Source organism: Coregonus lavaretus, assembly GCF_964263955.1.
Source record: "Coregonus lavaretus genome assembly, contig: HAP1_SCAFFOLD_504, whole genome shotgun sequence".
NCBI lineage: Eukaryota > Metazoa > Chordata > Actinopteri > Salmoniformes > Salmonidae > Coregonus > Coregonus lavaretus.
Window position 1 is genome coordinate 25,793 of NW_028159303.1, and position 25,471 is coordinate 51,263.

The window sequence follows — 25,471 nt, forward strand, 5'->3', positions numbered from 1 at the left end:
GCAGTCAATTATTTCCAGTTGTGTATTTTGACAACAGACAATTGTTATATGAAGTATAATTAACGAAGGTCTTGTATTGGCCCAAAAAATGGTCAAAGACTCTAGCCACCCTAGTCATAGACTGTTCTCTCTGCTACCGCACGGCAAGCGGCAAGTGGTCCTCTGTAGCTCAGCTGGTAGAGTACGGCGCTTGTAACGCCAAGGTAGTGGGTTCGATCCCCGGGACCACCCATACACGAAAAATGTATGCACGCATGACTGTAAGTCGCTTTGGATAAAAGCGTCTGCTAAATGGCATCTTATTATTATATTATAAGTCTAGGTCCAAAAGGCTCCTTAACAGCTTCTTCCCCCAAGCCATAAGACTGCTGAACAATTAATCAAATGGCTACCTGGACTATTTGCATTGAGCCCCTTTTTTACGCTGCTGCTACTCGCTGTTTATTATCTATTCATAGTTACTTTACCCCTACCTACATGTATACTGAACAAAAATATAAACGCAACATGCAACAATTTCAAAGATTTTACTGAGTTACAGTTCATAGAAGGAAATCAGTTAATTGAAATTAATTCATTAGGCCCTAATCTATGGATTTCACATGACTGGGCAGGGCGCAGCCATGGGTGGGCCTGGGAGGGCACAGGCCCCCCACTTGGGAGCCAGGACAACCCACTGGGGAGCCAGGCCCAGCCAATCAGAATGAGTTTTTCCCCACAAAAGGGCTTTATTACAGACAGAAATACTCCTCAGCACCCCCCCCCCCCCCTCCCCCGCAGGTGAAGAAGCAGGATGTGGACGCCCTGGGCTGGTGTGGTTACACATGGCCTGCGGTTGTGAGGCCGGGTGGATGTACTGCCAAATTCTTTAAAATGACGTTGGAGGCGGCTTATGGTAGAGAAACACACTTTTAAATATCTGGCAACAGCTCTGTTCGACATTCCTGCAGTCAGCATGCTAATTGCACGCTCACTCAAAACTTGAGACATCTGTGGCATTGTGTTGTTTGACAAAACTGCACATTTTAGTGGCCTTTTATTGTCCCCAGCACAAGGTGCACCTGTGTAATGATCATGCTGTTTAATCAGCTTCTTGATATGCCGCACCTGTCAGGTGGATGGATTATCTTGGCAAAGGAGAAACACTCACTATTAGGGATGTAAACAAATTTGTGCACAACATTTGAGAGAAATAAGCTTTTTGTGCATATTGACAATTTCTGGGATCTTTTATTTCAGCTTATGAAACATGGGACCAACACTTTACATGTTGCGTTTATACTTTTGTTAAGTATACATATTACCTTAATTACCTTGACTAACCGGTACCCCCGCACATTGACTCGGTACCGGTACCCCCTGTTATAGCCTCCTTATTGTTATTTTATTGTGTTACTTTTTTTTCTTACTTTTTCTTTTTTATTATTATTATTTTTTTAGCAAATATTTTCTTACTTAAAAAAACATAATCTGCATTGTTGGTTAAGTAAGCATTTCAAGGTAAGGTGTTGTTTTCGGCGCATGTGACAAATACAATTTGCTAGGATTTTTTTGTTGTTGCAGTGCATTGATTTATTAGCCTAATGTCATAAAACAGATGGCAGTTTCTCTTTGAAAATGTGACAATGTGCGCCTCCTCCTGCCAGACTATAGAACCACAAGATTGTTCTCATCACATGATTTTGGTGCCGAGATCACCTGACTACACACTGGTTCCCCCCTTTCTGTGCATTTGTAAATTATCTGGAAGCTACACCCAATTAGCATGTTTTGAGTGTTTTTAGATAATGCAGTTTTCTTTCATGTAGAGTAACTTACGCTTTAATTCTGAATCCTTTATCACGAAACAGACTGGGGTCGTTGCAGACTCCAGAAAGCTAGCCACCTTGTTAGCTAATAGCTAGTCCAGTCATCATGCCATCTCATGATCTGACTTTGTAGCAGTTAAGTTAGCTGTTAGTTAGGGTTTCTCTGTTTTAGATCACACCTACGTTTTGCAATGTCTTCTATCCTGGATGAATACGAAGACTCGCAGAGCATCAGGCACCCTGTGCAACACAGTAGCCGCCTGTCTGCAGCCAACATCGGCATAACACACTCAGGTATTGAGGCGAGGCTACGGGCCTTTCAAATGGGTCTGTTTATGATAAGGCTCTATTGTTTGGACTATCTTTATTGTTGAATTTATGCACCGAATTACTTTAATATAGCTAGTAAAATTATTATATGTATTAATGTTCCGCTTGATACCGATTTGATAATATGGAATCGATGTTGGCAATTATGTAACGCATTCATAAACGCTAGCTAGCGAACTACCTTTAGTGCGTATTGACGAAAGTATCTTCTGACCTAGCCCTTGACCATGACTCTCAGTTCCGTTACATTACACATAAGAGTCATTGGACGAAGGCGTCTTCTGTACGAGGGAGTTTGGTTAAAGGGTTATTTATATCTGCGTCTCTGAACACCGGTGTGTAAATGGAAGACGGATGCCACAAACGTGTTGCCACTGAAAATTACTGGCTGCAACTGTGTTAAACCCTATTAAAACAGTGTAGAGTAAGTGTATATTTTGCATTTGTAAAATAATTTTGATGTGATATGAAAGCAGAGGGCTTTATGTTTCTAGAACCATACCGGAATTGAGAATCGATTGATGTTTAGATGGAGTATTTGGCTGTTTTGGCTGCCAGAGCCAATTCGCCTCTAAACAGAACATGTAAGGTCCTTGGACTATAAGGAGTAATGTTAGCCTCATTTAGGCCATTATTGGGCTAGCGATGATGATTGACATAAGTGACAATATTAATAGTTGCTTCTGATTCTTTGCAGGGTTTGTGAATGTGAGACTAGAAGAGGAGAAACCGATATTCAACAAACAGAGGATTGATTTCTCACCCCCAGAGAAAATCAACCACTTCGCTGTCTGCAACAATCAGCTATGCATGAGTTTAGGGAAGGACACTCTTCTGAGGTAGGGGACACTTTTATCTGCAACATCCCCCCCCCCCCCCAGTGATCCAGTGTTTTCATGGTGTTGTGAATAGCCCTGTCCAATGTTCCCTCTAAGCTGTGTGTGTGTGTGTGAGGAAGTCCTGGCTCTAGGACTGCCACGCAGAAGAAATACCTGCCCGCGCAGAGAGACGCACAAGTTTGAACTTCACTGAGTTCACCCTGTTAGTTTACACTATATTTATATCAACATTTTCCTCTGTGGGACTTGTGATCGAATCAACATAGTATCACCCCCCCCCCCCCCCTTTGAATGCAAACAAATCTAACATTGCAAGATTGAGTTAGTGATTTTGTTGTGGACATTGCGCATCCAGAGAGGTTAAGCGAGAGGCCAAAATCTGTATAAAATAAGCCCAATGCATTTCTATGGGCTTATTTTGGACCTAAGCTTGTCGCCTGCCTTCACGCCTTTGGGACAACAACTTCCATTGTTAGGGCGAAGACATGAGCAACTCATTATAGACAGATGTCTGGCGCATCGGAGGAGAATTCTGACCGGTAGCCTACAAGTGGTGTTTTTCCGGTCGTGGGTGGATGCGTTTATCAGCTCAGAGCGCATAGTGACGTGTGCACGTTTGTTGATATTCTTTGCAAGTTATTAGCCCAGATATATAGTTAATTATTAGTTAGCAATGGGAGAGTGATTGCGTCCTAAAAGAGGACAAAACTTGTAGGCCTACATTTCTAGCTGTTTTTGAAAAATGAGTCTGGTAAATAGCTGGTTTATGTCTTAAAGTGGCAGTGTTGTATTTTGAGAGGCTGGAATTTGGAAAGAAGCCATCATGCAGAGAGAGGGTGGCCTACATTTCTGTCTAATTGACTGTATGGTGATAATAATTGATTTTATTTTATAAATTGGTTTCTTGCATCATACAACACAATAAAATGCTATTTTCAGTCACCTATTTGGCCTATGGTGTTACAGACCAGTAAAACATCAGTCCTACTTGTGTAAGTGGCTAAAAAGGTTAATGTCAAGCCTCACATGTTTTTAGAAAGTTTCATGCCAGCAACAAACACTGACACTACACATCCAAGTATATCTGAACAAATTATGAAAGGCAAGAATTGTAATTTTGAATTCAGTAAAGTGAGCGTGGAAGAGGTGAAAAGATTGTCTATCAACAATGACAAGCCACCGGGGTCTGACAACTTTGATGGAAAATTACTCCGGATAATAGCAGACGATATTGCCACTCCTATTTGCCATATCTTCAATTTAAGCCTACTAGAAAGTGTGAGCCCTCAGGCCTGGAGGGAAGCAAAAGTCATTCCGCTACCTAAGAATAGTAAAGCCCCCTTTACTGGCTCAAATAGCCGACCAATCTGCCTGTTACCAACCCTTAGTAAAGTTTTAGATTTTTTTTTGACCAGATACAATGCTATTTTACAGTAGACATATTGACAACAGACTTTCAGCACGCTTATAGGGAAGGACATTCAACAAGCACAGCACGTACACAAATGACTGATGATTGGCTGAGAGAAATTGATGATGAAAAGTTTGTGGGGGCTGTTTTGTTAGACTTCAGGTTATGGCTTTAAACCCCCTGCTATATTGTGGATAAAGAGTTACCCGTCTAACAGAACACAGAGGGTGTTCTTTAATGGAAGCATCTCCAACATAATCCAGGTAGAATCAGGAATTCCCCAGGGCAGCTGTCTAGGCCCCTTACTTTTTTCAATCTTTACTAACTACATGCCACTGGATTTGAGTAAAGCCAGTGTGTCTATGTATGCGGATGACTCAACACTATACACGTCAGCTACTACAGGAAATGAAATGACTGCAACACTTAACAAAGAGCTGCAGTTAGTTTCAGAATGGGTGGCAAGGAATAAGTTAGTCCTACATATTTCAAAAACTAAAAGCAATGTATTGGAACAAATAATTCACTAAACCCTAAATCTCAACTAAATCTTGTAATAAAGTATGTGGAAATTGAGCAAGTTAAGGTGACTAAACTGCTTGGAGTAACCCTGGATTGCAAACTGTCATGGTCAAAACATATTGATACAACAGTAGCTAGGATGGGGAGAAGTCTGTCTATAATAAAGCGCTGCATTCTTAACAGCACTATCAACAAGGCAGGTCCTACAGGCTCTAGTTTTGTCGCACCTGGACTACTGTTCAGTCGTGTGGTCAGGTGCCACAAAGAGGGACTTAGGAAAATTGCAATTGGCTCAGAACAGGGCAGCACGGCTGGCCCTTGGATGTACACAGAGAGCATGTCAATCTCTCCTGGCTCAAAGTAAAGGAGAGATTGACTTCATCACTACTTGTATTTGTGAGAGGTATTGACATGTTGAAGGTACCGAGCTGTCTGTTTAAACGACTAGCACACAGCTCAGACACCCATGCATACCCCACAAGACATCTCACCAGAGGTCTCTTCACAGTCCCCAAGTCCAGAACAGACTATGTGAGGCATACAGTACTACATAGAGCCATGACTACATGGAACTCTATTCCACATCAGGTAACTGATGCAAGCAGTAGAATCAGATTTTTAAAAAACAGATAAAAATACACCTTATGGAACAGCGGGGACTGTGAAGCAACACAAACATGCATACACACACATGATAACATACGCACTATACACACCCATACACATGGATTTTGTGTTGTACATATGTGGTAGTGGGGTATGGGCCTGAGGGCACACACTTAGTGTGTTGTGAATTATGTTATGAATGTTTTAAAAATGGTATAACTGCCTTAATTTTGCCGGACCCCAGGAAGAGTAGCTGCTGCCAAGGCAGCAGCTAATGGGGATCCATAATAAATACAAATACCTGCATTGAACACCATATATAGGCTATTGTACGCTATGTCATAGAAATAAATAGGCTCTATTGGTTTTGATGATAGGCCACTCTTATAGGCCTACATTATGCTCAAATATCCACAGTAGCCTACTTGGCCACACCATAAAACTGTTACTTCAGTGTTCACAGTAAACATACGCTGGAAGTTGCACAGAATACTCACAAGTTTCTGTTCACAAGACCTGAAATTTGCTCAGTGCCTAATTTTTTTGAAGGAACATTGGCCCTGTCACTCATGCCTATCTGTGTGAGAAGAACCGAACGTGTGAATGGTGCAGTTTGTATCTCGATGTGATCGCTAAGTGATTGGATTAAAGGGTTAAGGGTTGATCATGTCAGTCATTCAGGGTGATCGGTAAAGGATTATCATGGTGTTGATTTGAGTGCCTACTGTGAACCATTGGATTGGTATAATGATGATGATGATGATAATGTCATGACTGTCCACGAGAATCCAAATAGGTCAGATCAGGTGTGAAATGAATAACTTCAATCAGACCCCCTCTCACCCGTAGAGGGGGGTTAACAGCTCACGCCCGGTCGTAAATCAAGGGAGAAGGCCCATGCTCTCCTTCTCAAGATCCCCTAAGGAATGTATTTTTTTAACCGACTTTTTCCCACTGAAACTTTAACACGTTCAAAAGCAAGTACTGGAACAATATTTCCAACATAGAACGTGTGGAATGGTCGGAGGCAATCTACATAACACTAATGTTATTTTGTGATGTCATTACAAATGTTATAAAGGAAATACTGTAACTTATACAGGAAAGTATACCCACTACATGTAGGAAGTTTCCATCCTATACGTTGTGCATGTAATATGAAAAATGATTAAAGTATTTTTGTTAAGAGAGGGATTTGAGAACGCTATAAGAGAGAATTGTTTTCCATAAGCTTTGCACAGTAAGTAGTCACGCCCCCGAGTGAGGTCAGAGAGCGTGTCAGCCTGACGGAACCGGCCCTTTCGAGCAGAGTGTATAAAAGGATGGGTTACGAATTAACATATGAGACCAGAAAGACGTCGAGCTGCAGCTCACGTTCAAAGTGGTTCAAACCCAGAATCTCAACACGAGGTAGAGAAGAAAACTCCCCTACCGGACAATCACTGGTACGGCTGATTAGCTGTCCTAAGTACCGTATCTAGAAAATAGAATTTAAGTGGGACCATTCTACTACTCTTTTCAAACCATCCTATTACGCTACTCTCATCACCCCACTGGGGACCATCGACACAGCTGGCTAGCCTATCTTCAAAGACGCAACTTCAAGAGCGACGGGAAGAAAAATCTATTCTGTAGTTCTGTTCGGGACTACATGACAAAGATTAAAGACTGGACAATTAAGAAGGACATTGTGACCCCTTGTGGACAATCAGAGCCTTATAAGCATGCCGCAGAAAGGCCCAACCAACCCCTGTCCAAGAGGTATACGAATACATTCATGATTTCTTACTCCAAATGGGTGGCGGTTCGTGTGCAAAGTATATCATTACTGTGAGAGTAGTTTCTAACTGTACCAAAGTATTATGTCCCTATCCCTCTCTGCATGTACCGTATTGGTGTCTAAGATGAGTGAACATGACTTTATAAAGGAGTTTATAAAGTTTTCCTCTGTATGTTGTTCCAGGATTGACCTTGCCAAGCCCGACCAGCCCAACCAGATAGAACTGGGGAGGAAGGATGACAGCAGAGTACACAAGCTCTTCTTGGACCCCACAGGTGAGAACCAGCGAGCTCTTCTTTGACTCCACAGGTGAGAACCAGGGAGCTCTTCCTGGACCCCAGAAGTGAGAACCAGGGAGCTCTTCCTGGACTCCACAGGTGAGAACCAAGGAGCTCTTCTTGGACCCCACAGGTGAGAACCAGGGAGCTCTTCCTGGACCCCACAGGTGAGAACCAGGGAGCAGGAAAATAAAGTAGAATACCAGCACAGTACTCCCAGAGATGGAATGGTCCTCATCAGGATCCTCCAATTCATTCATGTTTTACCTAATTGTCGGATGAGTAATTGTGCTGACTGATACGTTTTCCATACTTATCAGGTAAATTATCACCAGAGTTTGGCATTTTTATTCATAGCTAATTAATGTGAGTAATCATCACACCATTATGGTTAATCTAATTAGTACCCCAAATTAATGACAGAAACGTCTGTACCAATTCAATTCCCAATACTCGTACATTTATATTTTGGTGTATACTGAAATAGGCTGAATCTCAAACCGGACACTTTGATCACTCGATATGCATGTTCACGAGTCAATCTCAAACACTAGTTGTAGAGTCATTGAGGACTCCACTGCGTCCTTCAGAGGCCTCTTTGTCGAGTGGGCATCCTGTGCCGACTCCTTGCCCTTAGCAGCAAGTTCTTCCCATGAATCTCAGCGTGTTACCAAGCAACAACATAGTTACTACAACTTTGCCCTAAAAAATAGAATAAATGAAAATAAATCCGAAATGTATTTAGACGTTTTGGCCGAGGAGGTCTTAGTCGCGCAATTGTACATCAAGCTAAGGAGTTTAGTGCTTAAAGAAGTTGTATTTCTGAAGTTTCATAATGCGCATGAAAACCTGTCCAGCATTATCTTGCTAGCTCTAAGCCTGAGCCAGTCATTTATATGAAGCAAAAGAGATAACCAAACAGCTAATGCAACACTAAATGCAATGCTCCTTCCATAAGCAATTTTTTGTTGTTGTGTTTTACCCCCTTTTTCTCCCCAATTTTGAACTTGTCTCAACGCTGCAACTCCCCAACGGGCTCGGGAGAGTTGAAGGTTGAGTCATGCGTTCTCCGAAACATGACCCGCCAAACCGTGCTTTTTAACATCCACCCGCTTAACCCGGTAGCACCAATGTGTCGGAGGAAACACCGTTCAACTGATGACCGAAGTCAGCCTGCAGGCGCCCGGCCCGCCACAAGGAGTTGCTAGAGCGCGATTAGCCAAGTAAAGCCCCGCCGGCCAAACCCTCCCCTAACCTGGACGACGCTGGGCCAATTGTGCGCCGCCCTATGGGACTCCCGGTCACTGCCGGTTGTGACAACCTGGGATTGAACCCGGGTCTGTAGTGACGCCTCAAGCACTGCGATGCGGTGCCTTAGACCGCTGCGCCAATCAGGAGGCCTCAACAAGTTTCTTATTAATGAAGCAGCTGTCTGTTCTGAGTCAGTGCAGTATCAAGCCAGCTGCTGATGCACTTAGCTGAGGCCACCCAAAGTTACAACGTAGCGAAACTGAAATACGGACTGACTGCTGTGAACATAGTTTACGGCGGCAATAAACCACTGATAATATATGTGTTACTGATTATTCCATAGTATTACATCAGTCATTACACAGTTCAAACACTGCTCTCCCCTCTCCTCCCCTGCAGGGTCCCACCTGGTGATCTCTCAGTACCAGATCTAACACTGCTCTCCCCTCTCCTCCCCTGCAGGGTCCCACCTGGTGATCTCTCAGTACCAGATCTAACACTGCTCTCCCCTCTCCTCCCCTGCAGGGTCCCACCTGGTGATCTCTCAGTACCAGATCTAACACTGCTCTCCCCTCTCCTCCCCTGCAGGGTCCCACCTGGTGATCTCTCAGTACCAGATCTAACACTGCTCTCCCCTCTCCTCCCCTGCAGGGTCCCACCTGGTGATCTCTCAGTACCAGATCTAACACTGCTCTCCCCTCTCCTCCCCTGCAGGGTCCCACCTGGTGATCTCTCAGTACCAGATCTAACACTGCTCTCCCCTCTCCTCCCCTGCAGGGTCCCACCTGGTGATCTCTCAGTACCAGATCTAACACTGCTCTCCCCTCTCCTCCCCTGCAGGGTCCCACCTGGTGATCTCTCAGTACCAGATCTAACACTGCTCTCCCCTCTCCTCCCCTGCAGGGTCCCACCTGGTGATCTCTCAGTACCAGATCTAACACTACTCTCCCCTCTCCTCCCCTGCAGGGTCCCACCTGGTGATCTCTCAGTACCAGATCTAACACTGCTCTCCCCTCTCCTCCCCTGCAGGGTCCCACCTGGTGATCTCTCAGTACCAGATCTAACACTGCTCTCCCCTCTCCTCCCCTGCAGGGTCCTACCTGGTGATCTCTCAGTACCAGATCTAACACTGCTCTCCCCTCTCCTCCCCTGCAGGGTCCCACCTGGTGATTTCTCTCAGTACCAGTGAGTGTCTGTATCTGAACAGGAACACCCAGAAGGTGAGGTCTCTGTCCCGCTGGAGAGGACACCTCATAGAGAGTCTAGGCTGGAACAAGCTACTGGGGACCGAGACCAACACTGGGCCCATCCTAGTGGGAACCAGCCAGGGAATCATCTTCGAGGCTGAGATCTCTGCTTCAGAGGGAAGCCTGTTTAACACCAACCCTGACCAGTACTTCAAACAGGTGAGAACACACACACACACACACACACACACACACACACACACAGTAGCTACTTCAAACAGGTCAGTGATGGGATATGAAAATAAACATGAGTGACAAAATACAGCATCGCCCCAAGATAATGTTTTTTAGCTTGAACCCATGGAAAGCCATGCTAATCAAACCTCTTTGACATTCAAACTAATTAATCAATGCTGATTTAGTTACACTCCTTCATGTGAACTTATCCGCAGGCTGCAAGCTTTTGTTAACAGCTTTTTATTACTGTATTTGATGTAGCATTTAGAAAATATGTTTGCAGAACTAGTCCTTATTATAATGAGTCATGTATGTAATTGAAACACAGGTCCATTCCCTGGAGGAGGATGGGAAGCCAGCTCCAGTATGCTGTATGGAGGTGGAGCGAGGTCTGGAGTCTAAAGTCTTCATCATCGCCACCACCAGGAAGCGCCTGTTCCAGTTCGTAGGTCGCGTGGCAGAGGGGTCAGAGCAGCAAGGCTTCAGCTCCATCTTCTCACAGAACCAGGTCTGTTACAGCAGCTTCTTTAGACAACAGGGCTTGTAGCCCAAATGGCAACCTATTCACTATATAGTGCACTACTTTTGGTCAGAGCCTAAAGTAGTGCACTTGATAGGAAATAGAAGTGAATATGGCTCCATTTTGGACGCAAACCAGATAAATGACTATTTCACTTCATACTATACCTGTCCATTTACACTTTATGCACTTTTCTCACTTCTCTAATGACCTCTAGCCACTATGCCATTTATTGTTATATTTGTTGTTAGAACTTGTTTTATAAACTGGGTGGTTCAGGCCCTGAATGCTGATTGGCTGACAGCCGTGGTATATCAGACCGTATACCATGGGTATGACAAAATATTAATTTTTACTTCTCTAATTACGTTGGTAACCAGTTTATAATAGCAATAAGGCACCTCGGGGGTTTGTGGTATATGTCCAATATACCACGGCTAAGGGCTGTGTCCAGGAACTCCGCGTTGCGTCGTGCATAGGAACAGCCCTTAGCCGTGGTATATTGTCCATATACCACAGAGTGGTCTGGCCTTATTGCTTAAATATAAAGCTGATGCCCAGTTTCCAGAAGTATAATGAGTTATCATTTGTTATAAGCATGTATAAGCCGTTATAATGTCTTATAACAATGCTTATAAGAGGTTATGCCTTTATTACTACTAGGAGCTGCTGCCCAGCTTCCAGGAGTTTCCCTTTAACATGGGCTACAGTGAGATCACCTTCTACACCTCCAAGCTCAGGTCCTGCCCCAAGGCCTTCGCATGGATGATGGGTAATGGAGTTCTCTACGGTCAGCTGGACTACGTCAGGCTGGACTCGCTGCTCAGTGATGTGCAGGTACTGTTTTCTATACTATTATAAAGTACTTTATATTTAGGATAGTATACTTTCAGGTTTGATGTGCTGTAGAAGTAAGATCCCCCACAGGTGATGTGTGTGTTCTGAAGGTCTATTAAATACATTTTGTCATTGGTCTTTCAAAACAATTATATTGTACTCTTGAAATTCATATTGCTGATTTTAACAAAAAACAATAATGCTTTCTTTCTCTCTCCATCAGGTGTGGGATTACACCCCAGACATAGACTTTAGTTTCAACAAGCCCATCTCCATCGTGTTGACTCAGTTCCACTTTCTACTCCTCCTCCCTGACCGCGTCAAGGCCATCTGCACCCTCAACGGACAGGTGAGCCTCTGACTCTGCTGCTGCTTAGGCCAGGTTACTGTAAAAGGTGTAGGCCAGGTTACTGTAAAAGGTGTAGGCCAGGTTACTGTAAAAGGTGTAGGCCAGGTTACTGTAAAAGGTGTAGGCCAGGTTACTGTAAAAGGTGTAGGCCAGGTTACTGTAAAAGGTGTAGGCCAGGTTACTGTAAAAGGTGTAGGCCAGGTTACTGTAAAAGGTGTAGGCCAGGTTACTGTAAAAGGTGTTGGCCAGGTTACTGTAAAAGGTGTATGCCAGGTTACTGTAAAAGCACTTTGTGACAACTGCTGATGTAAAAAATAGTGCACTATTTTTGATGAGAGCTCTAGTCAAAAGTAGTGCACTATGAAGTAGTGCACTACTATGAACTGTTCAACGTTGGTCTGACCAATCGGAATCTAGGGTTCAAGATTGTTTTGATCACGTGGACTGGGATATGTTCCGGGTTGCCTCTGAGAATAGTAATGACGTATGCATAGAGAATGTTGTTCCCACTGTGAAGATTTGAACTTATCCAAACCAAAAACCGTGGACAGATGGCAGTATTAGAGCAAAACTGAAAGCGCGAACCACCGCATTTAACCACGGCAGGGTGACTGGGAACATGGACGTGTACAACCAGACCAGCTATGACCTCCGTAAGGCAATCGGAGGCAAAACGACAGTTCAGAAAAGTGGAGTCGCAATTCACCAGCTCAGACACGAGACGTTTGTGGCAGAGACTCCAGACCAATGTTCCCTCTAAGCTGCGGGCATGCACAGCTCCCATCGGACTGCCGTGCAGAAGAAATATCAGCCCGTGCAGAGAAGCACGAGATTGAACTTCACTCAACTTTCTAGAGTTTTCCCCCTTTAGTTAAACACTATCAACGTTTCTCTCTACTGTGGGGATTGTGCTCGAATCAACGCAATATTAGCCACTTTCAATGTAACATACCGAAACAAAATAAACTATGCAAGACTTAAGTATGCAAAGCTAACTGTGCAAGAGATTTTCTTGTAGGCAGAGCGCATTGGAGTAGGATTCTATTGCAATGACAGACACGACTCAGGCCCATACTGTACACAGACCGTTGCGCCATAACCAATCAGAGCTGCAGTAGGACTATATGCAAATAGCCATTGCCATATATGGATCTGTTCGATTTACTTTGAACTGGACTGTGTTTACAGCATGAGCAGTCGCAAGTAGATGCACTTGTTTTTAGATCAAAGCGATAGCTGCATGTAACCACCTGTGCACATTTGTTCATATCCTTTGCTAGTTAGTGAGTTATTAGCCCAGTTATAGATCATTTCTAGTCAACAATGGGGGAGTGGTTACTTCCTACAAGAGCACAAAATGTGTGCATTTCTAGATATCTTTGAAAAAGCAAGTCGGGTAAAGAGCTTTTTTTTATGTCTTAAAGGGGCATTGTTGTATTTTGAGACGGTCTTGAAGAAGCTAAGTAGCCAATAGGCAGAGGGTAGCATAATTTGTCTGATTCTCTGTAATAATGGTATGAGAATAATAATAATTTTTATTTTGTAAAGTGGGTTCTTGCATCAAACAACACAACATTTTCAGTCACCTCCTTGTCTGAAGGACAAGTGGATAAACAGGTTAATGTCAAGTCCTGAATGTTGTTTTTCAAAAGTCTCATGGAATGTAGGCCTACATTGAACACCACACATTGGCTGCTACTGTAGGCTGAATGATAGAACTGCTATTTCCATGATAAAATGTTATGGGATGCATTTCTCTCCATTGTTTTTGATTGTAGGCCTACATTATGATCAAATAGCCACAGTAGCCTACTTGGCCACTGTTAAAACTGTAACTTAAAGCAGGTACAACCTGAGTGGGAACGGTCGTTAAGACACTAACAGCTTACAGACGGTAGGCAATTAAGGTCACAGTTATGAAAACTTAGGACACTAAAGAGGCCTTTCTACTGACTGAAAAACACCAAAAGAAAGATGCCCAGTGTCCCTGCTCATCTGCGTGAACATGCCTTAGGTATGCTGCAAGGAGGCATGAGGACTGCAGATGTGGCCAGGGCAATAAATTGCAATGTCCGTACTGTGAGGCGCCTAAGACAGCGCTACAGGGGGACAGGACGGACAGCTGATCGTCCCCGCAGTGGCAGACCACGTGTAACAACACCTGCACAGGATCGGTACATCCGAACATCACACCTGCGGGTCAGGTACAGGATGGCAACAACAACTGCCTGAGTTACACGAGGAACGCACAATCCCTCCATCAGTGCTCAGACTGTCCGCAATAGGCTGAGAGAGGCTGGACTGATGGCTTGTAGGCCTATTGTAAGGCAGGTCCTCACCAGACATCACCGGCAACAACGTCGCTTATGGACCCAAACCCACCGTCGCTGGACCAGACAGGAATGGCAAAAAGTGCTCTTCACTGACGAGTCGTGGTTTTGTCTCCCTTGGGGTGATGGTCGGATTTGTGTTTATCGTCGAAGGAATGAGCGTTACACCGAGGCCTGTACTCTGGAGCGGGATCGATTTGGAGGTGGAGGGTCCGTCATGGTCTGGGGCGGTGTGTCACAGCATCATCGGACTGAGCTTGTTGTCATTGCAGGCAATCTCAACGATGTGCATTACAGGGAAGACATCCTCCTCCCTCATGTGGTACCCTTCCTGCAGGCTCATCCTGACATGACCCTCCAGCATGACAATGCCACCAGCCATACTGCTCATTCTGCACGTGATTTCCTGCAAGACAGGAATGTCAGTGTTCTGCCATTGCCAGCGAAGAGCCCGGATCTCAATCCCATTGAGCACGTCTGGGACCTGTTGGATCGGTGGGTGAGGGCTAGGGCCAGGGCCATTCCCTCCAGAAATGTCTGGGAACTTGCAGGTGCCTTGGTGGAAGAGTGGGGTAACATCTCACAGCAAGAACTGGCAAATCTGGTGCAGTCCATGAGGAGGAGATGCACTGCAGTACTTAATGCAGCTGGTGGCCACACCAGATACTGACTGACCCCCCCCCCCCCCCCCCCCCCCCCATGTTCAGGGACACATTATTAAATTTCTGTTAGTCACATCTCTGTGATTATGTCTCAGTTGTTGAATCTTGTTATGTTCTTACAAATATTTCCACATGTTAAGTTAGCTGTAAATCAACACGGTTGACAGTGAGAGGACGTTTCTTTTTTTGCTGAGTTTATATATACACACACAGTACCAGTCAAAAGTTTGGACACACCTACTCATTCAAGGGTTTTTCTTAATTTTTACTATTTTCTACATTGTAGAATAATAGTGAAGGCATCAAAACTATGAAATAACACATATGGAGTAATGTAGTAACCAACAAAGTGTTATATTTGAGATTTTTCAAAGTAGCCACCCTTTGCCTTGATGACAGCTTTGCACACTCTTCACGAGATGCACACTCTTCCAGCTTCATGAGATAGTCACCTGGAATGCATTTCAATTAACAGGTGTGCCTTGTTAAAAGTTAATTTGTGGACTTTCTTTCCTTCTTAATGCGTTTGAGCCAATCAGTTGTGTTGTGACAAGGTAGGGGTGGTATACAGAAGAAAGCCCTATTTGGTGAAAGACCAAGTCCATATTATGGCAAGAACAGCTCAAATAAGCAAAGAGAAACGAACAGTCCATCATTACTTTAAGACATGAAGGTCAGTCAATCCAGAACATTTCCACGAACTTTGAAAGTTTCTTCAAGTGCAGTCACAAAAACCATCAAGCGCTATGATTGAAACTGTCTCTCATGAGGACCGCCACAGGAAAGGAAGACCCAGAGTTACCTCTGCTGCAGAGGATACATTCATTAGAGTTAACTGCACTCAGATAGCAGCCCAAATATATGCTTCACAGAGTTCAATAATAATAATAATAATATGCCATTTAGCAGACGCTTTTATCCAAAGCGACTTAGTCATGCGTGCATACATTTTTTTTTTTGTGTGTATGGGTGGTCTCGGGGATCGAACCCACTACCTTGGCGTTACAAGCGCCGTGCTCTTACCAGCTGAGCTACAGAGGACCACTCAGTTGACTCCTGAGTGGCGCAGTGGTCTAAGGCACTGCATCGCAGTGCTAACTGTGCCACTAGAGATCCTGGTTCGAATCCAGGCTCTGTCGCAGCCGGCGTGTGGCGCGGCGTTGTGCGCCGCCCATGAGTCTCCCGGTCGCAACCGACACATCTCAACATCAACTATTCAGAGACTGTGTAAATCAGGCCTTCATGGTCTAATTGCTGCAAGGAAACCACTACTAAAGGACACCAATAAGAAGAAGAGACTTGCTTGGTCCAAGAAACACGAGCAATGGACATTAGACCGGTGGAAATCTGTCCTTTTGGTCTTATTAGTCTAAATTTGAGATTTCTGGTTCCAACTGCCGTGTCTTTGTGAGACGCAGAGTAGGTGAACGGATGATCTCCGCATGTGTGGTTCCCACTGTGAAGCATGGAGGAGGAGGTGTGATGGTGTGGGGGTGCTTTGCTGGTGACACTGTCTGTGATGATTTATTTAGAATTCAAGGCACACTTAACCAGCATGGCTACCACAGCATTCTGCAGCGATACGCCATCCCATCTGGTTTGCGCTTAGTGGGACTATAATTTGTTTTTCAACAGGACAATAACCCAAAACACACCAGGCTGTGTAAGGGCTATTTGACCAAGGAGAGTGATGGAGTGCTGCATCAGATGACCTGGCCTCCACAATCCCCCGACCTCAACCCAATTGAGATGGTTTGGGATGAGTTGGACCGCAGAGTGAAGGAAAAGCAGCCAACAAGTGCTCAGCATATGTGGGAGCTCCTTCAAGACTGTTGGAAAAGCATTCCTCACGAAGCTGGTTGAGAGAATGCCAAGAGTGTGCAAAGCTATCATCAAGACAAAGGGTGGATACTTTGAAGAATCTCAAATATAAAATATTTTGATTTGTTTAACACTTTTTTGGTTACTACATGATTCCATATGTGTTATTTCATAGTTTTGATGTCTTCACTATTATTCTACAATGTAGAAAATAGTAAAAATAAAGAGAAACCCTTCAATAAGTAAGTGTGTCCAAACTTTTGACTGGTACTGTATATATTCCAGACTCTGACATTTGCTCGTTCTGATATGTCTTGATTTCTTTCTTTTTTTAAATATTTTTGGGACTTGTGTGTATTGTTTGTCATTACTGCATTATTGGAGCTAGAAACATAAGTATGTCACTGCACCTGTGATAACATATGACCAATGAAATGTTATTTGATTTAGTGCACTGCTTTTGACTAGGGCCCCCTTTATGAATATATTTAAATTGATTGATTGACAGGTAGTGTACGAGGACGTTTTCCCTGATAAGTTTGGCACCCTGAAGAAAATGATCAAAGATCCTGCAGGAGGCCTGGTGTGGATTTACACTGAGAAGGCTGTCTTTAGGTATGTTTACATTCCATTTTATATTTTAGTCATTTAACAGACACTCCTGCCCAGAGAGACTTACAATTAGTGCATTCAACTAAGATCGGCAAAACAACCGCATATCACTGCCATATCACTGTCATTGCTTGTCCATATATGTATATGCTCTTAAATTCCATTCCTTACTAGATTTGTGTGTGTTGGGTATATGTTGTGAAATTGTTAGATATTACTTGTTAGATATTACTGCACTGTCGGAGCTAGAAGCACAAGCATTTCGCTACACCCGCTATAACAGGAGGAGCACTGCCAGAGCCCTGCAAAATGACCTCCAGCAGGCCACAAATGTGCATGTGTCTGCTCAAACGGTCAGAAACAGACTCCATGAGGGTGGTATGAGGGCCCGACGTCCACAGGTGGGGGTTGTGCTTACAGCCCAACACTGTGCAGGACGTTTGGCATTTGCCAGAGAACACCAAGATTGGCAAATTCGCCACTGGCGCCCTGTGCTCTTCACAGATGAAAGCAGGTTCACACTGAGCACATGTGACAGAGTCTGGAGACGCCGTGGAGAACGTTCTGCTGCCTGCAACATCCTCCAGCATGACCGGTTTGGCGGTGGGTCAGTCATGGTGTGGGGTGGCATTTCTTTGGGGGGGCGCACAGCCCTCCATGTGCTCGCCAGAGGTAGCCTGACTGCCATTAGGTACCGAGATGAGATCCTCAGACCCCTTGTGAGACCATATGCTGGTGCGGTTGGCCCTGGGTTCCTCCTAATGCAAGACAATGCTAGACCTCATGTGGCTGGAGTGTGTCAGCAGTTCCTGCAAGAGGAAGGCATTGATGCTATGGACTGGCCCGCCCGTTCCCCAGACCTGAATCCAATTGAGCACATCTGGGACATCATGTCTCGTTCCATCCACCAACGCCACGTTGCACCACAGACTGTCCAGGAGTTGGCGGATGCTTTAGTCCAGGTCTGGGAGGAGATCCCTCAGGAGACCATCCGCCACCTCATCAGGAGCATGTCCAGGCGTTGTAGGGAGGTCATACAGGCACGTGGAGGCCACACACACTACTGAGCCTCATTTTGACTTGTTTTAAGTTGGATCAGCCTGTAGTGTGGTTTTCCACTTTAATTTTGAGGGTGACTCCAAATCCAGACCTCCATGGGTTGATAAATTTGATTTCCATTGATAATTTTTGTGTGATTTTGTTGTCAGCACATTCAACTATGTAAAGAAAAAAGTATTTAATAAGATTATTTCATTCATTCAGATCTAGGATGTGTTGTTTAAGTGTTTCCTTTATTTTTTTGAGAGTGTATTATTATAATAATAATAATAATAATAATAATAATATGCCATCAAAGTGACTTAGTCATGTGCGCATACATTTTTACGTATGGGTGGTCCCGGGGATCGAACCCACTACCCTGGCGTTACAAGCGCCATGCTCTACCAATTGAGCTACAGAGGACCACAATACATTCTATTTGATATCACTGCCATTGGCAGTAAATCCTTTACAATAGCCACTATCTGTGGAATCAGGCTAGATCTGCCGTTGGCAGTTAAACCTTGTTCAGCCACTATCTGTGGAATCAGGATAGATCTGCCATTGGCAGTTAAACCTTGTTCAGCCACTATCTGTGGAATCAGGATAGATCTGCCATTGGCAGTTAAACCCTTGTTCAGCCACTATCTGTGGAATCAGACTAGAAAGAAAAGACAAGTAAGCGTGACAAGTACAACAGTATGTTTATTTTTTATTTTTTTCTCTCTCAATCCAGATACCACATCCAGAGAGAAGCCAGGGATGTGTGGCAGATGTACATGAGTATGAACAAGTTTGACCTGGCTAAGGAGTACTGCCGGGACCGGCCAGAGTGCATGGACATGGTTCTGGCTAAGGAGGCAGAGCACTGCTTCCAGAACAAACGCTACCTGGAGAGTGCTAAGTGCTACGCCCTGACCCAGAACTACTTTGAAGAGATTGCTTTGAAGTTTATCGAGGCAAAACAGGACGAGGCTCTGAAAGAGTTCCTGCTGAAGAAACTCAATAATTTAAAACAGGTATGATGTTTCTGTGTTTTTGTGACTAAGTTTATATAATTCAATACCATACAAATTTGTCCATTACAGAGAACAATGGAAGCTTGTCTTCTGCTCACTTCTCAACCCTCCCCCAGATAGTTTGTCTTTTGTGTGGTCTGTTTTCAACTGTGTATTTTTATCATGTCATATTTGATACTTTATTTTATCATGTTACCCCTGCTTGCAAAGCAACTTTTCTTCTGGGGACAATAAAGATTGATTGATTGATTGATTGATTGAAACAGAGTGAGAAGACCCAGATCACCTTACTGGTCACCTGGCTGACTGAGCTCTACCTGAACCGCCTGGGGCTTCTAGAATCAGATGATGGGAAACATGGGGTGTTCCAGGAGACGCGTGATGAGTTCCGGAAGTTCCTCAGTAGCTCCAAACACAAGGAGTGTCTCTATAACAACCGTACGACCATCTATGACCTGCTGGCTAGCCATGGCAACGTGGACGACATGGTCTACTTCTCTGTCATCATGAAGGTATCTTATGATGCTATTTATCCAGGCTTGGGTTCAAGTCAGAAAGGGATCCACATTTCAATTCCAAAATGTCCTCATTGAAAAGCATTGAAGAGAATCGGAATTTGAATTTTAGTGTACTTCCTGAATTGTCTGGAATTTAAATGGAATTGACCCCAACCCTGCTATTCATTCATGGGATTGTATTGTGGTATTTATAGCTGCTATTTTTTTGTGGTCTCTAATGGTGCGGCGTGTTTAGGACACTTTCTATGGCTGATGACTTTATTTTCAGTTTTGTAAAGTATGTATGTTTATGTGCTACTGTTTGACATGACATTTTAATAAAGAATCTATATCTATTTATCTCTCTAGGACTATGAGAGGGTGATCTCCCACCACTGTCAGCATGATGACTATAGCGCCGCCCTGGAGGTGCTCTCTAAGCACTGCGACGAGAAACTCTTCTATAAGTTCTCCCCCGTCCTCATGCAACACATACCTAAGAAGGTGATGCAACGATTTTATCTGCTTGCATTGAAATGTTTTGTTGTTTATTGTTGTCTGTGTTCAAGTACACTGCAATTCTGTTTGAAATGCAATACAATACCATACCATACTTGATTGTCCATTTTCGTAGAAATTCATGGCATGTAAAGTGCCAATGTGTATTTGTGTGAAGGGGAATGAATGAATATACCTCTAATAATCACAAGGTGGTAGATGCCTGGATCCAGATGGGTAGCAGGCTGGAACCTAAGAAGCTGATCCCAGCCCTGGTCAACTACAGTCAGATGGGTTCTACACAACAGATCCACGAGACCATCCGCTACATGGAGTTCTGCGTCTACCAGCTCACGGTGACAGAAGAGGCCATACACAACTATCTGCTGTCCCTCTACGCCAAGTACAAACCTGAGAGTCTCCTGTGGTACCTGGAACAGGTAGGTTCAAGGCTGTGTCCGTCCCAAATGGCACCCTATCCCCTATGTAGTACACTACTGTGGACCCATAGAGACGCAGACCAAATGCTAATTATATTATGTACCTTTTTTTTTTTTGTAATGTCATGTTTTCCCTATATTTGCTATTTTATTCTTAATTTACTCTGTGTCCTTGGGTATCTTGATCAAATATACATAAACACATTAATTGTTAATGAATTATTATTAATAAAAAGTGATTATTATTGTTATTATTATTGACAGGCTGGTACCCACGCGTCCGACATCCACTATGACTTAAAGTACACCCTGAGGCTGTGTGCGGAACATGGCTTCCTCCAGGCCTGTGTTCTGGTCTATAAGATCATGGGGCTGTATGAGGAAGCTGTCGATCTGGCTCTACAAGTGAGTATCTTGGCCAGTTTTGATTTAATATGTAGCTAAATGTTTGATCATGTGATATTAACGGGATGTTGTAACAGCCACACATGCAAGATGAGAAAGTGGAAGTGCCAATAGTGAGCTACACGGTCATATAGGTTATCTGAAAGTGCTATTGGTCTACGTCAGTATACACCGAGTGGACAAAACATTAGGAACACCTTCCTAATATTGAGTTGCACCCCCTTTTGCCCTCAGAACAGCCTCAATTCATCGAGGCACGGACTCTACAAGGTGTCGAAGGCGTTCCACAGGGATGCTGGCCCATGTTGACTCCAATGCTTCCCACAGTTGTGTCAAGTTGGCTGGACGTCCTTTGGGTGGTGGACCATTCTTGATACACACGGGAAACTGTTGAGCGTTTGACACACTCAAACCAGTGCGCCTGGCACCTACTACCATACCCTGTTCAAAGGCACTTCAATATTCTGTCTTGCCCATTCACCCTCTGAATGGCACACATACACGATCCATGTCTCAATTGTCTCAAGGCTTAAAAATCCTTCTTCAGAGGGCCTCCTGAGAGGCGTCACTACAGACCCGGGTTCGATCCCGAGCTGTATCACATAGGGCGGCGCACAATTGGCCCAACATGGTCCGGGTTAGGGGAGGGTTTGACCGGGGGGGGCTTTACTTGGCTCATCGTGCTCTAGAGACTCCTTGTGGCGGGCCGGACACATTGGTGCGGCTGGCTTCCGGGTTAAGCGGGCGGGTGTTAAGAAGCGTGGTTTGGCGGGTCATGTTTCGAGGATGCATGACTCGACCTTCGCCTCCCGAGCCCGTTGGGGAGTTGCAGCGATGAGACAAGATTGAAATTGGGGAGAAAAAGGGGGTAAAATACATCCTTTAACCGTCTCCTCCCCTTCATCTACACTGATTTGAAGTGGATTTAACAAGTGACATCAATAAGGGATCATATTCCTAATGTAATTGCCACCTTTAGCTGCAATGACTCCAACCAAACACTTCCTGTAGTTGTTGATCAGTCTCACGTCGCTCTGGAGGAATTTTGTCCCTCTCTTCCATGCAGAACTGCTTTAACTCAGCGACATTTGTGGGTTTTCGAGCATGAACTGCTCGTTTAAAGTCCTGCCTCATGTCGTCCAATTATTATTATTATTATTTTTTTTCTAAACTCAGGTTCCCTTTATCTAATATTAGGTTTTGGTTGAAGATATGATAACATTCAGTATAAAAAATATGCAAAAATAGAGAAAATCAGAAAGGTGGCAAATACTTTTTCACAGGATCTGAAAGTGGTATTAGTCTACATGAGTAAATGTTAAAACAGGATCTGAAAGTGTATCTATCAAGCGTGCATGTTGTTATTTTGGCTACGCACAGCACTGGGGGGGTGGGGGGGTGGGGGGGGAGAGCTTTCCTAAACCAGCTGGTGTGTAACTCTTCTCCTGTGCTGTTGAGATGCAAGATACATTTCCCGAAAGGGACACAATAATGAATTATTATTATTAATATTATTATTATTATTATTATTATTCCAGGTGGATGTGGACCTGGCCAAGTCGTGTGCTGACCTGCCTGAGGATGACGAGGAGTTGAGGAAGAAGTTGTGGCTGAAGATTGCCCGTCACGTGGTGCAGGAGGAGAAGGATGTGAAGAAGGCCATGAACTGTCTGTCCAGCTGTAACCTGCTGAAGATAGAAGACATACTGCCTTTCTTCCCAGACTTCGTCACCATAGACCACTTCAAGGTTTACCCTGTTAAAGATAATACATTGGATTTATATAGCATTTTTCTTAAGCCCAAAGACACTTCTACACACAATTTTTACATTTTAGTCATTTAGCAGACACTCTTATCCAGAGCGACTTACAGTTAGTGAGTGCATACATTTTTCATACTGGCCCCCCCCCCCCCCCCCCCCATGGGAATCGAACACACAACCCTGGCGTTGCAAGCGCCATGCTCTACCAACTGAACTACTGGAGGCTAAGTACATAGAGAAGTAATCGGACCTGGGTGTTTTATACTATCTAGGTTACATTCTACTAAGTTCAGTGTTTGAGGTGCGCTTCATTTACCTTGGATCTTGCACTTTTGTGACTATTCCATTGGTTTCGTTGTACCAGGCAAATCCAAACATATCGCAAGCATATGTGTATATATTGTGTGTATGACGTGTTGGAACCAAATTAATTTCCCCATGTAGGATAATGAAGTTGACAAAACGATATCCCTCCCTCCCTCCCCTGCAGGAGGCTATCTGCAGCTCTTTAGAGGAGTACAACCAGCACATAGACGAGCTGAAGCAGGAGATGGAGGAGGCGACGGAGAGCGCCAAGCGGATCAGAGAGGACATCCAGGAGATGAGGAACAAGTACGGGGTGGTGGAGAGCCAGGAGAAATGCGCTGCCTGCGACTTCCCCCTCCTCAACAGACCCTTCTACCTGTTCCTCTGTGGTCACATGTTCCACTACGACTGCCTCTTCCTGGAGGTCAGTGTGCAAACCGTTTTTATTTGACCCTTGAAGCTATTTCAAGAACGGTTGTCTAACGATATATACCAGGAGGTCATACCAGTAGGTCAGTAGCACACCATTTTTACCTTGACCTTTGACCCTATTTCATGAAGAGTTGGCTAACAATGTAACAATGCAAACAGAGACATCGGGTCATTACTACATACATTTGTTAATGATGTACACTACATACAGGAGGAAAATGGCTTGGAGGGGGATATCCCAAAAACATTATCATAAGAACCAGATATGTCTCATTATAATCACAACTAATATGTCATTTCTTTCAGGAGATTCAATAGTTCAATAACCTATTTATTATTCACTACCATATATGGACCTCACATACTGTAACGGTGTATCTTTCCTCAGGTGAGCCCTCACCTGTCCACTTACAAGCAGACTAAACTAGGTGAGCTGCAGAAGAAGCTGGCCGCAGCCACTCAGGCCTCCAAGTCTCGCCACCGCCCCTCCCCCAAGGAGAAGGAGAAGGAGGAGGGGAACGACACTGCCAGCCTGGGCAAAGGAAGCGCCGGGGTCAGCCGCGAGCAGATCAAGTCTGACATCGATGACATCATCGCGTGTGAATGTGTGTACTGCGGCGAGCTGATGATCAAGTCGATCGACAAGCCGTTTATTGATCCACAGAAGTTAGAGGAGGAGAAGTCCAGCTGGCTCTGAGTGAAATGGTTGGCAGCTTGGCACTGAAACTGGATGGGTCTGAAATGGCAGATTTGAGGTGGCTGGCTGAAATGAACTAGGTCTGAAATGGACTGCCTGATATGAGCGGGGAAAATTAGACTTAAAAAGGTCTGAAACTAGTGAAATGGGCTTTAGCTGTCTGAACCTATGAGAGCTGAAATAGATTTGTCTATTTTCAGAAATAGCTGAAATGATGACTGAAATGTGCAGCATGTGTTGTCTGAAATGGAAACGACCAGTGTGTAGATTGCTGTGTGTGTACTATAGGCCAGGAAACAGCTGTTATTCTCTGTGATAATGGGACGTATAGCCACAGCTGCACAGTGCCTGGTGATGGGGACTCACAGGAGTGGGGAAGAATGCAGGCGCTCCTATATAAGCTCTTCTCCCCTAATCGTAACATGATATATTCTACAGTCTCTCTCTCTCTCTCTCTCTCTCATTTCTCTGCGAAGCTTTTAAAAAAACTGCTCTGAGCTATGTCAGTCACACACGCAGCTTTATTACACATTACAAGATCGGTTCACTATCTTTACACCCGTCTGTTTAAATTAACAATTAACTTGTGACATTTTCTCTGAAATTGAATGCATATTTATAAATATCAACTGGTATTAGTTAGCTCCACTGGCTAGTGACATGAATAGTACTATGAAATGTATGTAAAGAACTACAGTTTTTGTTATTAGTGTCACTTACTGCATCATGAGAACTTTCTTCACCCCTGTTCTATTGGCTAACAGTTTATTCTGTTGTGACACCCTCTGAGATCAGGTCAATGTGACCCACTTTGCTATGGTTTGCAAAATGCACCTATGAAAATTAAACAAATATTTTATTCTGTTTTTGGAATTGTTATATTTCAAGTGTTTTGAATGTTGTTATGAATTCCTCTGATGGAATGAGTCTTTGAATCTGAAAGCCAGGCTGGTGAATATGAACATACAAAGTAATGGTGGTCAAGACACCTGT

General features: G+C 44.1%; 1 protein-coding gene across 1 annotated transcript; it reads left to right on the forward strand.

The window, feature by feature from the left end:
- The first annotated feature begins 1,719 nt into the window (after positions 1 to 1,719).
- On the forward strand, positions 1,720 to 25,344 carry LOC311123045 (vacuolar protein sorting-associated protein 18 homolog). The gene is made up of 16 exons (XM_084197332.1): positions 1,720 to 2,102; positions 2,836 to 2,977; positions 7,480 to 7,571; positions 9,981 to 10,231; positions 10,578 to 10,757; positions 11,433 to 11,606; positions 11,830 to 11,955; positions 17,277 to 17,383; positions 19,158 to 19,440; positions 19,707 to 19,952; positions 20,307 to 20,441; positions 20,648 to 20,875; positions 21,140 to 21,280; positions 22,819 to 23,028; positions 23,534 to 23,773; positions 24,170 to 25,344. Exons 1-16 carry the CDS (start codon positions 2,000 to 2,002, stop codon positions 24,476 to 24,478), a joined length of 2,967 nt encoding a protein of 988 aa, XP_084053458.1. The 5' UTR covers positions 1,720 to 1,999; the 3' UTR covers positions 24,479 to 25,344.
- Positions 25,345 to 25,471: the final 127 nt, after the last annotated feature.